We start from the raw sequence: 13,645 nt of genomic DNA on the forward strand, positions 1-13,645 counted from the left end.
ACCAACACAAGTCCAACAACAAGAACACTACCAGCACCCTGCAAAAGCACAGGTTCTTTTGATCTGCTTTTCTAAGAAAAGCAACATTAAGGGGTTGACAAGCTTACTTTAATTCAGCATACAAATGTCACTCACTTAGTTCAGAGGAAAAATCCAGCACCCTAAACTTCAGAGCAAAATACAAACAAATTACAAACATCAACAGACAGACCTTGTCCGATTCAAATCCCAATTCATAGTTACCAGAATTTAACAATGTCCCAACATCCAGGTTTACAAGCTGGATGGCTCTTAGCTACAGCTGCCCAGTCTATGCATCAGCACCATGGCGAGGGAGAGCCCTAAACAAACTACAAACATCAACAGACAGACCAAATACAGATTCATAGTTACCAACATCTAGGTTCAGCCCGGGAGCTCATACTGTGGGCTGGCCCAGAGTCACTCGCGCCACCACTGCTGTGGGTAAGAGCTCCAAAGAAGAGAAAGCCAACCCCTGGTTTTATATCTTTTTCAGGGTCAGGGTTGAGTCACACATGTGACTCACCCATGTGACCTAGAATCATCACAAAGAGGCAACTTAAACCCATGTGGTCTAAAAGCCTCTGCTGTCCCAGACGTGTCACTCAAACTCATGTGTAAACTAGGCCCTCCCCTGAGGTAAGGAGGCACCAAAGGCCAAACTCTTCAAGGGTACTTGGTTGAACTAAGTGCTTAGAGCCCATTTTGCTTACCAACACACTTTTGCACCCTAGCATTTGTTCACAGAGAAATTTGCAGCACACGTGAAATGTGCAAGTTTTCAATGAACACTTTCCATAACTGGAAGAACATACTAGGCCCTAAGTTATGTATCATCAAGCATAAACAAATGTCAGAGTTAACATTTCTATCTCAAATTTTCTTACTAAATAAAATGTTTCAGGCAAATGGAAGTTTTGTTCATAACACCTTTCAATCTGTGATAAAATAAAGGCATTTGAATGAAAACAATGAAAGTATCACTTTTGAAGCCGACCACATACAATTATTTGTCACTGTAATGAACATAATAGTAATAATAACAATGAAAATAATATATAGTGCTCTATAATTGGCAAAGCACTTTGTAAAAATTATCTCATTTTATCCTCACAACAGCCCTGGGAGGAAAATATTATTATCATACACATTTTATAAATGAGGAAACTGAGTCTGAGCGAGTTTAAGTGTTTTGCCCAGGGTTGCACAGCTAGGTGAACTTTTAATAAGAAAGATGTGACTTTGAAATATGATTCTGCTTGAACAATTATGATCAAATTATTTACTTTTCTGGGTGTTGGTTTGTTTATTTGAAAATTTAGAAAGTTAATAATTCTATTAATTTCTTCTCAGAATTGTTATGAGTGTCAAAAAAGTAATCAGTAAACATAGTATTGTATAGAGCACTAAATTTGCAGAAGGAGGTTCAAATACCACTTTTATCCCTATTTTGTAGTTGAGGAAACTGAGGCAAATAGAGGATAAGTGACTTGACCAAGATCACACAGCTATTAAGTATCTAAGGCTGGATTTAAACTCAGGTCTTCCTGACTCCAGGTTGGGATCTCTATCCACTGTGCTTAGGTAAGTGATAATACCACTGTATTGTGCCCTGGTTAAGCCCTTAAGTAGAGTATTATATTCACTTTAGAATAGCACACTGTAGGATGACAAGTGACAAACCAGAGCTCATAAAAAAGATGGTACCATTATAGTGAAGGTCTCTTTGTCATGTTATGTAAGGATTAAGTAAGGTAATTGGGGATGTTTAGTCTGGAGAAGACTTTGAGGAGACAGAATCACTATCTTTAAGATTCAGAAGAGTAGTCACATGGAAGAGGGTTTAGACCTGTTCTTTTTTCCATAAGTCATCATTTATTACTTAAGTTCAAGAACAGATCATGAAGGGGATGGTGGGGGAGCCCTAGGGGAAAAATAAGAAGGGAGAAGACAGAGAGACAAGAGCCTTTCATCTGTGTCTGCTCTAGAATGGGTCAATCCTGCTTTCTGAGCCTTGGTCCAGGGCACATAATGAAGCACACAATAAGATGAGGTTCCAGCAGGTACAGGCTTAGGAAAACATCAAGGGGTGGTGAGAGTTACACATCCAACCAAAGGTGTGGTCTGGGATTCTCCTTGGATCAGCAGCACCTTTTCCTTTTAGGAATTGAAGCATAGTGATAAGTTCGATCCCACTTATGTCAGATCTTACAAAACATTCTTGTAGTTAAAGTCTTTGTGCTAAAGAATTCTTTCATTGCTCTCTGACTTCTTGTACTTCACTTCTAGTTTCTTTGGATATGCGTCCAACTTGTAAGCTGTGTACTCAAGAGCTGTTATTTGCTCCTCTGTTAAAGTGATCTGATCCACATAAGGCTGAAGTGCTGCATATTTCTGGTTTAAATCCTTTAGGTTTCTACTTATGATTACTGCAACATCTTTCATTTCTAGATATTTCAAGCTAGTCAGTGTGTTCATATTTTCCAGAAGTTTATAGTCTTCACTGGTGGCTGTCAGCTTGCTTGGCAGGTACATGGCCATTTTGGAGAACATGCCCTGGTACAATCCTGTGATGTCTGCCTCAGCAGACTCCATGGCCTCTGCCCTCTCCACCATAGTATATCTAGGCCAGGGAAAAGGAAAAAGGATAAAGGATGGAGGAAAAGATGGGGATGGGGGAGGAGTGGGGTGAGAGGAGGAGGGAAGGTGAGAAGGAAGGAGAGAAAAGGGGAAGGGTGAAGAGTGGGAAAAGAAGATAAGTGAAGGAGATCCAGACCTGTTCTTTTTTGGCCCTAGTGGGTATTGTTGTAAATGAAAGAGGCAAATGAAATAGGAAGTACATAAGATCAATACTTGGAGTCACATCAACTACTTCTGATGCTTACTACCTGTGAAACTTTTAACAACTCAATAAATTTTCCTGGGCTTCAGTTTAATTATATTATTATTATAAAATAGTCTACTTATAATATATAAAACATATTACTCTAAAAACAGTTTATTACAAAAACAGACAAATTGACTAGATGACCTCTGAGATTCATTGTAGTTCTATAGGTAGGATCTTATGAAGATAGAGGAAGATTTAAGATTAAAATAAGAAAAAAAGTTTCCTAACAATTAGGGCTATCTAAAATAGAAATAGGTTGCCTTTCGGGTTACCATGCTATGGCAACTATATGATAGAATGGATAGAGTATAAAGTCCAGAATCAGTTCAAATTTGACCTAAGTTCAAATTTTGACTTAGATACTTATTGGATGTGTTATGATACACAAGTCACCATGTTTGCCTCAGTTTCTTCAACTGTATAATAGGGATAATAGCACCTCATCTCACAATTTAGGTTCTACCTCTGACTAGAGCTTCAGGACTACCTAGCAGGGTTTTCATGAGATCAGATGAAAAATATTTGTAAAGTACTTAACAGAGTCTGTAATATAGCAGGCACTATGCAGTTGCTTATTTCATTCCCTTTCCCTTGTCCCTCATTAAATGTTTTCAAGCAAAGGTAGGATGTGTTGTAGAGTAGATTCTTGTTTGAGTACAGGTTAAAGCACCACTGAGGTCCCTTCCAATTATGCGATTCTTGTAGGATACTTATGGAATATGGTTAGTTCTTTATGTGTTCTTGACATTTTCTCTTGGATATATACTGTCCTATACCAGATATGTACTATCACCTTAAGTGCTTCCATAGAAAATAGGGCCCTTTTACTTCCATTTATGGAGACTAATTACAACCTAAATTCTGAATTTCTGTATCAGTAAGGCAAGCTTCATGACCTCACAGATGACCATGAACATGTCTTTATGGTTCAGAATCACAACGTATGACAAACTCTCTAGGTAGAAGGCAGAGGAAGTATAACATTTATGTAGACTCCAGAGGATAAAATCCCAAGACCAGCTACTCCAATTCTATGTAGCAGTAATTATATTTCAAAACCAGTAATCCCACCTCAATGTAGCAACAAGGAAATTATAACACAGTATTATAGCAAGAAACCAAGTCATCCTGTAACCTTCTCCTGGCTCCCGCCTTCCTGTAAACAATCACTCATGGATCCTAACTCTCAGCACTCTCTTTTGCAGCTCTGCGACTCTGGCTCTCTCAATGTCTGCTCTTCAGCTCTGTCTTGATGTCTGCTGCCTCAATGTCCTCTTCTCAGTTCTGCTGCTCTCAATTCTGTCCCTATTCAATTCTGGTTCTCTCACACTCTTTGCTCTAGCTGGCATCTGGTTGGCTAGAATTCAGGTCTCTGATTGGCTGAATTCATGATTGACTAGAACTCAGTGCACATGCCATTGGCTCTGGTCTTAGCAACTCCCTTTACGGCCCTGAGGGCTTTAGGCCCAAATCTGCTTAGTAGCTAGTAAGTAGAGGCTTTAGGCCTACTTTCAAAGACATAATCAAGCTTTCACACCTAGCATTACATGAGGCCTACTGAAATAGGTGGGGAAGATCTTTGATCACATTAATACTACAAGTTCCCAGAGGAAAATCTGAATGGGAACAAAATAAGGCAAAAGGATTTAAGGAACTAATCTCAAGATTCAACCTAGTCCATCTAAATAAAGATCTTATGGTTCTGGGATTTTGGTGGCATTTAAATATGTCATTTTAGGATCTGAGTTAAGGTACATGTGTTTTAAAAGGAGCTGGACTTTGCCTATATGGAAAAGCAGTCTTGGTCACAGGTAGAATCTAATACATGAGATGAGTAGAATTATCAAACTATAGCTCCATTTTAGGCCTGGGTATGATCTTTGTGATCATCTAATCCAATTCCCTCATATTATAGGCAAAGAAACAGAAGTCCAGAGAGGGAGAATAAAATACCCATGGTCACATAGGCCAAAACCATGACTAGGAACCAAATGTCTGCATTCTGAGGACAGTTTTTTTTTCTACTATTGCTTTACTATCTCCTTATATATAACTCCATTCTTGAGAATTCTTAAGCAGAATATATCAAACAGCAGACACGTATCTTTTTTTTTGGCGGGCGGGGGGAGTTCCTTGGATTCTTTATTGCACATAAAGTCAGAGGTATTCCATTCAAACCCAAGCCTAACCTGGAAACTAAGCAAGGTTTCATGGCTATTTGTGTATCAATCAGGCTCATCCTCAGTCCGTCCATGCTATGCTATTGCTGAATTTCAAGGATGATGCTTCCTTACAACTAACAAATGACTGTTGTTGACAGCAGCTGTGGAGTTAAAACACTAGCTTACTCCATTCAGGGGGAATGGCATGTACTTTACTATATATTATTTTCCCACTGATTATGCATTGCCACAAGCTGTATAACCAAGACAATTTATCAAGATCAATGTTATTTATCAGGACTATCAAGTATGACATCAGTCCCTGTGAAGGAAGATTCATGCTGGATGAATGATTCAAATGAAAAAAGTGAAATTCCACATAGTTTATGATTAACTCTAGCTTTATTTTCCTTCATGAAGTAAAAAGGAGGAAAGAGAGGAAAAGCTTCAGATTCTAGCCTGACACTTAGCTAGGTAATGTGTTTATTTCTGACACCTAGTACAACATATACAACTTGCTACAATATAGTGGAGAGTAATGTATCTTGTTAGCATTACCCAAAGATTAATTTTCATAAAACATCTGGAAATATAATAATAACCAAATGTATAAGCTAGTGGGGGCACTGATGTACTCAGCTGTATATACATTTTGACATGACTTAATGAATCCTCCCCATCTGCCTTTATCAAGAAAATATATGGCTTCAAATTCTAGCTAACCACCTTACTCTGTGAGTGCCACCTCCCTTTTCTTCACATGCAAAGTCAAGAATAGAGAGAAATCTTCCTTCCAGGACTAGAACATAAACATAATTGGTGTGTTGTTCATCGGAGCTACATATACAAAGGAGACAAACTTGGAATCTTGGTTTTTTTTCTGGGCTTGGTTAACCCTCACCAAGTGACCAGTTCACTGGGCTAAAGATTCCTAAGGAGGAGTATGTGCAGGGGTGTGTGTGTGTGTGTGTGTGTGTGTGTGTGTGTGTGTGTGTGATCACACTTGAGACAACATATTGAGGCAAGAATCAAGCCTTCAATTAAACTTCTTAAATGTGAACACCATCTCCTGTGGGCAGAGTCCACTGCAGGGAAGGATGGAAGTTCACCTGGTATACAACCACTGAATAACAATGCAGTATGAGGAGCACAGGATTAAAGGATCATTAGATCCTAGCTCTGGAGCTAGAATGGAAATTATTGGTCATCTATTTCAATCCCCTAAGTTTACCAATGACTAAAGTGAGTCTCAGGGAGATTTATTTTCTCAAAGTCACTCAAGTAATACCGTAATCATCAGAATTGGGAAGGAAGAAATAATGTCATGTAAAGGCATTAGACTTAGAAGGCCTAAGATCAAATAGCTCAAGACATTTAAAGAATTGTGTGACACTGGAGAAGTCACTTTAGCTCTCTGTGCCTCAATTTCCATATCAATAAAAGAAGGGGTTTGGACTAGATGACTTCTAAAGTTTCATCTACCTCTAAGTCTTAAGATCTTATAAGCTAATAGGCTTCCTATTTAATTAATTCTTCTTGCTAACTGCATACTAAAATCTATTATTCCTCCAATGCTGAAAGGCTGCAAGCATTTTCAGTATCTTTTAAATCTACTACCCTGGAGCAAAGACCTAGTCACCTTGGCCAAGTTCCACTGAAGACACTAATTCACATTCTACCTTATAACTTAAAACTTCTATCTCTACATCTCTTATAGTGTCTATGAAGCTTATCATAAGCTTTACAAATATTATATCATGATTCCCATGACAATCCTATGCTGGTAATAGCTGCAAGTATTACTTACTTCATGATATTATTGGTGTGACTACCCTACCATGTAGATCACAGTTCCTCTATGAGTTAGTATATGGTCTTGCTGAGTTAAACAGATCAAAAAAAATCCTACCTTGATGACATGATGTCCGGTAATGAACTTTGCTGATCACTGATTTTTAGTTTGGTCTTTAATCTGTTTTTCTATCTTTGTTAAGAAATCCCAGGATTTCTATTCCATGGACATGGTCTTCAATAATTCATCTTCTCTCCACACTTTGGTACATACCAGAAAATGACTTTAATGGAAAAAATAGATGGTGAAGTGAATAATGCAATAGACCTAGAACCAAGAAGACCTGAATTCAATCTGACCTCCAAAACATATTAGCTATGTGACCTTGAGCACTTAAACTTTGTCTGCTTCAGCTTCTTCATCTTTAAGATGACAGTTAAAATAATAGAGTGTACTTCCCAGAATTATTGTCAGGATAAAATGTATAAACATTTGTAAAGCATTTTGTAAACCTCAAAGTGCTACATAAATGCTAGTTATGATTATGATCATGAAACTGAAGGACAAGAAGAAAAGATGATCATCTCAAGGTAGTAAAACTAATCAGTAATAGAACTAGGATTTGCATTCAGGCCATCTGGGTCCAAATAGCATTCTTCCATTATACCACACAGTGTCTCCAGGTTTTCCATGACGCTTTCCCTAGTAGAGAACGTTCCCTTCTCAGAATTTCTGAATCAGTTATTGTCTATAATTCATAAAACACATTAGCAAATGCTAGATTGTACTATTAATTATCATCTTGTCATTTTCTGGCCTCTATAATTAGATAACAAAGTCCTAGAGAATAAATACCTTGTGTTTTAGTCCCCTAGCTCCTTCTCCTTACACAACAAAGCATTTCCCATGCATATATTAGGATACAAGAATCCCTGATAGTAAATAACACAGAAATAATTTTATTCAACCATCCTCTAATTAGCAACTTCAAACAGCAAAGAGTCTACCACTGTCATAAAGAAGGTCCGTCACAGAGTTCAAATGGAAGAAGGCTATCCTATAAGTAGTGAGGGTCTCCACATGCTCCTCTTGAAGATGACACAGTACTGATTACAATGTCTCAGAATATTTCAAGAATTTTTTCATGACATCTATAACCCCATAAAAAGACCAATTTAATAATTCACACAGAAAAATGGGCCAAAAATATTTATTGTGCAGTCTGAAAAGTAAAACTGTGTACAATTACATTCAAGAGGCATCTCATTGAGTTAGTTTATATCTGGATTTATATCTATGGATACATGTATTGGAAAGGTCAGATCTATGTTTTCAGCTCTATACAGAACTCCCAGTATTGAATCTTCCTTTACCAGTACAGAAAGTACCTTCTTCTGTGACTTATAATGTTAGAGAGTTGCCTAGCAATACAGGGACATCAAAAACTTCAGCAAGGTCACACAAAAAACATGTTCTGAGACAGGACTACAATCCAGACCTTTCTGACTTAAAGGCAGACCCTCTCACCACTCTCCCACTGATTGCTTGACTTATGTCTATCTTTTTTTCTATATCTACCTATCTCATTTTTGTTGTTTGTCCTTTGTGAGTCAGAGCTTTGCAAAGTCAGCAGCTCCCTTCTCTCCTCTAGAGTCATCAGAGTCCAGTGCCAAAACTTAGGTCAGGATAACTGGAGATGGCCTAGGATACAATTGGCAACTTTGGCCTTTTTAAACTGGGTCTTTCCCTGGTCTCAGTTAGTCTGAGGCAATACCCATTCGGTAGTCAAAGGCTAGGTAAGAATTGAGCTAAAAGATGGTCTATTTTTCCTTCACAAAATAATCAATCAGGGAGGTGAAGACTATCAGAGTATCTGGCCAGAACAGAAATAATTGCTATTTATACTCTGAGCCATCAAAATCCAAACAATGGGCAACTGAGGCTTGGGCTGTGGCCTATTATTGACTAATCAGTGAGAGCTGAGAACCAAAGTGATTTGGGTTTAAAGGCATAGTCAAGTAGCTCCATTTGAATTTCAATGGGCTTTATCAAAATCTGGATTTCCAGAACTATATTTCAAGAAATCATAAATGAAAACTACATGAAATGAAAGTTAATTGTCCCTTTTTAAAAAAAAATTACAGAATAAATAAGTAGGGAAGAAAAAACCTAGCTCCTAAACCCCAGGATATCTTGTGAATTGTGAACAATTAAAATTTATATTCCTTTAGACAGAGGACCCACATGTGAGGGTGTGACTCCCCATGTAGACAAAGGTAGAAGAGGGAGGAGGAGGTGGAAGAGGAGGAAAAAGTAGCAGTATTGCCCAACTGCAACTGGCCTGTTGGGTCCCCCAAGGGGGCAACTACAACTACTCACAGATTATTATTCATCTTTCATTCTCAGAAAAAATCAGGAGGGTGATGTTTTGACTTGCAAGTGAATTGAATTTAAGTGAGGCAGAGCTGTGCAAAGTCATCAGACTGACTCTTTTCTCCAGAGTCAGCAGAGTCCACTGGCAAAACATAGGTTGGAATGACTGGCAATTACCCAGTCTGAGAACAGTAATCCCTGTGTATTTTAGACATATATGACCAGTCTACTGGAGTATGAAATGAATCCTAAGGGGAAAAAGAGCAAGCTATATTGCATATAGAAAATTACACAGTGTTTTCAATGGTCTCAAGCTACTCTCCCATACACATGAAACAGATTTTAAATATAAATATTCTTCCCAAAATTCTATATAGCTACACATAATGGAGTTAGTTCCCAAAGCATCAAAGTTATTGGTTACTCAAAGGGCAACCAAAAATAGACTGATTATTAATATCAATTTGTAATATTCCCTTCTCTGTCAAAAGCCCATCTCTTATACTAGCTTAAAGAGAGGACCTTCCCCTGGTCAATTTAGCTAAGGAATGTCATCTCCATAAGCATCTTCTCAATATATCTGCTCCTTACCTAGTTTGGGCTGCTCCCCACCTAACTGGGAACCTGAGTTCTGTTTACTCAATAAACAGCACCCAGCTTGAGTTAGATAACTCCCCATGGAGGATAAGCTTGTACCCTTGGTCCCTTTATTAGAGTTTGGGATGGCCTGGCTAATGAAAGAGAAATAAAAGCAGAAATAATATGATCAGGATATGCAAATTGCTACAGAGGGCTCAAAACTCATGACCAAATCTCATTCCTCAACTGGCCTTCATCACTTGACAATGAAGTAATGAGGATGGGCTGAGAGTTCTTAACCCCCTTCCTCATTAACTATCCCCCAATTAGCGTTGCCTTTTTCTTATTAGTGGCAGGCCCAATAATGTGCTGTCAAGAAGATGGAGGGAGGCATTTAAGATGATCCAAGACCTTGCATTTTTTTTTTACTTTACTTACTAAGTCCCACCTTAATTACCTTTATAACCACTGACCATCAATTAATTGAATATTGGCTATACTAATTAATACATTTATTTTTAATATTTAGAAACTTTGTAATACCTAGAAGAAGCCTCTAGAAATTTGAATGTACTTTCTTATATAATTTATGGAGAAGAGATAAAGATATGTAATTTGGTTGAAGGAATTAAGAATATTTACTTTGAAAAAGAGTTGACTGGAGGATGAGAGTGGAAAAGAGGGCATGATATCTATCATCAAGTATTTGAAGGACTATCATGCCTATGATGGCTTAGACTTGTTTGGCTCAGAAAGCAGAATTGGAGCAATGAGTGGAAATTACAAAGAAGCAAACTTAGGTTTGATGCCAGTAAAACTTTCTAATAATTATCATTAACTGTAAGTGGAGGCATCAACTATGTAGTCAATAGCAAGCTGGCCTTAGGCCTCTGATTAGAACTGGCTGTGTCACTCTGGACAAGTTATTTTTTTCAGGGTTCTAGATAACTCAGATTACAAATTGCAGAGAAGTTTCCATACTACATTGGCAGATAATATTTCTTCATTTGGAAATCTCTTACATCAAAAACATCACAGATACAGTCCCTATCCCTATCCTCACATCTCTACAAGTGGGATGAACCACCTAGTCATATTATGGATTCCCCCTAAACAGATGACATCAATGTAAGAGAGGATGAACACTTGGCAGTATTATGTAGTTGATTGCTTTTATGATAAGGATTAGAGATGGTTTCTGAGCTCCCTACCAACTCTGAAATACTAGATTTTTATTCCAGGCCCTTGTTATGGGACCACAGTATAATGAGGTTTTTTTTTGTTTGTTTGTAAGGCTCGTTACCTCTACAGGGTAAAAGATATACCCACTTATACTTAGGTTCTATAGTAGTCTATTATAACAAAACACTACTTTTAGAACAATGGAAACATTTCTTTTTTGAGCAAAAAGGAAGAGGAAAAGAGTACTTTAATTTATGTGAAGACAGCAAGAACAATTTAAAAATGGAGCAAGTGTCCTCCTCCTCTTCCTCAACATCAACATCATCAAACTCCGAGTGACCATTATAAAGGGAGTAAATATAATACAACAAATATTTCTTAAACACCCTAATGTGAAAAGAACACTGTGCTAGATGTTGTAGAGGTACAAACTCAGATAAAATATGGCAAATACCCTCAAGGAACTTATAGACTATCCTTGGGTAATAAAGTACCATAGATAGTTTTAATATTTATTATTTCATTACAAAACAAAGATTTCAGCAATTCCTGAGGGAGATGCTTATTACCAAGGAGAAGATGAGGGAGAGCTTCAGAAAAGCAGTGCCATTTAAATTGACCTTTGAAGGAAGGGGAAACAGGAACAGATGGGAGGGAAGACAGTTCAGGCTTGGTCAACCATGTGAGGCCTGGAATGGTGGAGTTTGCCTATCATCTCTGTTACCAGGGATTCTGAGGCTGGTGTATCTTTTGAACTTAAGACTTTTGAACTGTGGTAGGGCTGAAGCTGATTGGGTATCTCTACTAAGTCCATCACCTATATATTAATCTCCCAGGAATGGGGGTCCACCAGGCTGTGTAAGGAGGGGTGAACTGGCACAAGTGAGCAATGGAATGAGTCAGATCTTCCATGATGGTCAGCAATGGCCTGTGATTGGCTGCTTTACTTCAAGCCTAAGTGAGATAGAGACCCAGTCTCAAAAAGAAAAAAAAACAAGCCAAAAAGCCAGTGTGAGTGAAATCATTGTACTGGGAAAGTACAGGACATCCAATTTTATGAGCACAACAGAGTCTATGAAGGAGAGTAATATGAGATGAACCTGGGAAGTATGATAGTTTTTGAAGGTCCTTGAACACTTTGAATCCCACTAGATAGAGGAATTTGAAATAATTTGGCAATGATTATAATAGTTTCTATATAGAGCTTTAAAATTTGGAAAATTCTTTTAAAGTATTATCTCATCTTATCCTCACAATAACCTTGGAATGTATGTGTTATTACTATCTGTTTCTTATAGATGAGAAAACTGAGGCAGAGAAATTAAGTGACTTGTTCAGTGTCATACAGCAAGTGTCTGAGACCATATCTGAACCAAGATCTTTCTAACTTCATATCCAGTAATCTATCCATGGTAAATGGTAAATAGAGAGCAATTAAATATTTTAACAGAAAAAAAGGACATGATTTATACTTAAGAACAGCCCTGGGGATGACAGTATGGGAAAACAAAGAGGTTTTAGAAATAATAAAGAAATTGAAGAATTCTGCATTTAGAGACTTCACCAAAGAAGAGGAAAATTAGCTTATTTATTTCTAATATATTTCTGTTTTTCTTGTTTCATGTAGAATGAAGTTATAGGTGGTTTTTGTAAACCTGAAAGAATATTTTACCATAGGAACTGATTCTTCAATACATTTTCACACATTTTACTAAAAAGGCATTTTAAATTCCAGTTTTCTTTGGAAGAAATGTGTATTTCAAAATTATCCCAAAATACTCTGATATTTTCCTCTCAAATTACTCCCAAATCAGACATCAATTTAACTTAAGTTCCCTACCAACCTAACCCTCAATGCTCTGATATGGATCTTCCAGCTATAGTCACATTTTAATATTAAAATTCCAGAATACAGGAATTGACTGGGGATGCCTGGAGTTCTATGGGATCAGTGGAGATATTGGTAGCTGTCACATTCCATTGCATCTACTTTCCAGGACTTGAGAATTTCCACAGAACAGGCAAACCATACAAGAAAGCCAAATGCAATAGACCTTCTTTTGTTATAAGCACATTTGCTTTACATGAAAGAACTTACCTTGAAATGTGGGATTGGGAGGTGAGGAGTGAGAAAAGGAAGGGTGGACAAAGAACTATGGGGATCGTAGTCATCTTAGAGTTAATAATACAGATCCAGATGGTCAGAATATAGAATTCTAGCCTCAAAAGCAATGATTTACATGGAAGGAGGAGAAAATGGATCAATGATTCAGGTGGGAATTCTCCTACTCTTTTGAAATCAGGGGTACTCCAGATTCCAGGATCTTAGGTGTTCATCTTCTTTTTAGCAGACATGCCTGAGTCATCTCATATGACATGGGCATGTAATTATGAAGAGTAGGGTCAGGGTATTAGGCGGAAGGCAGTTTCATTTAAAATCTCTTCAACTGATTTCTTGCTTTTAATGCAATGAGCAATTAAGCATTAATTAAGCCGGAATTTGGAAACTTCCAGCAGGGAGGAATTTAAATAAATATTCTAGGGAAAGAGCAGGACCAGGGATACTGGACAAAAAGAATGAAAATCTTTAGAGGGAAGGTAACGTGGTGGGAAAAAAGTGTGACCCAAGGTTGGGGAAGGGGAGTG

At 37.7% G+C, this 13,645-nt stretch overlaps 1 protein-coding gene across 1 annotated transcript; it reads right to left on the bottom strand.

Moving 5' to 3' along the window:
• Window positions 1–2,262: 2,262 nt before the first annotated feature.
• Window positions 2,263–2,616, bottom strand: LOC118842454 (biogenesis of lysosome-related organelles complex 1 subunit 2-like). Its single transcript, XM_036749949.1, has one exon. It carries the CDS (start codon window positions 2,614–2,616, stop codon window positions 2,263–2,265), a length of 354 nt encoding a protein of 117 aa, XP_036605844.1.
• Between the last annotated feature and the right edge of the window lie 11,029 nt (window positions 2,617–13,645).

This window comes from Trichosurus vulpecula, chromosome 3, assembly GCF_011100635.1.
Source record: "Trichosurus vulpecula isolate mTriVul1 chromosome 3, mTriVul1.pri, whole genome shotgun sequence".
NCBI lineage: Eukaryota > Metazoa > Chordata > Mammalia > Diprotodontia > Phalangeridae > Trichosurus > Trichosurus vulpecula.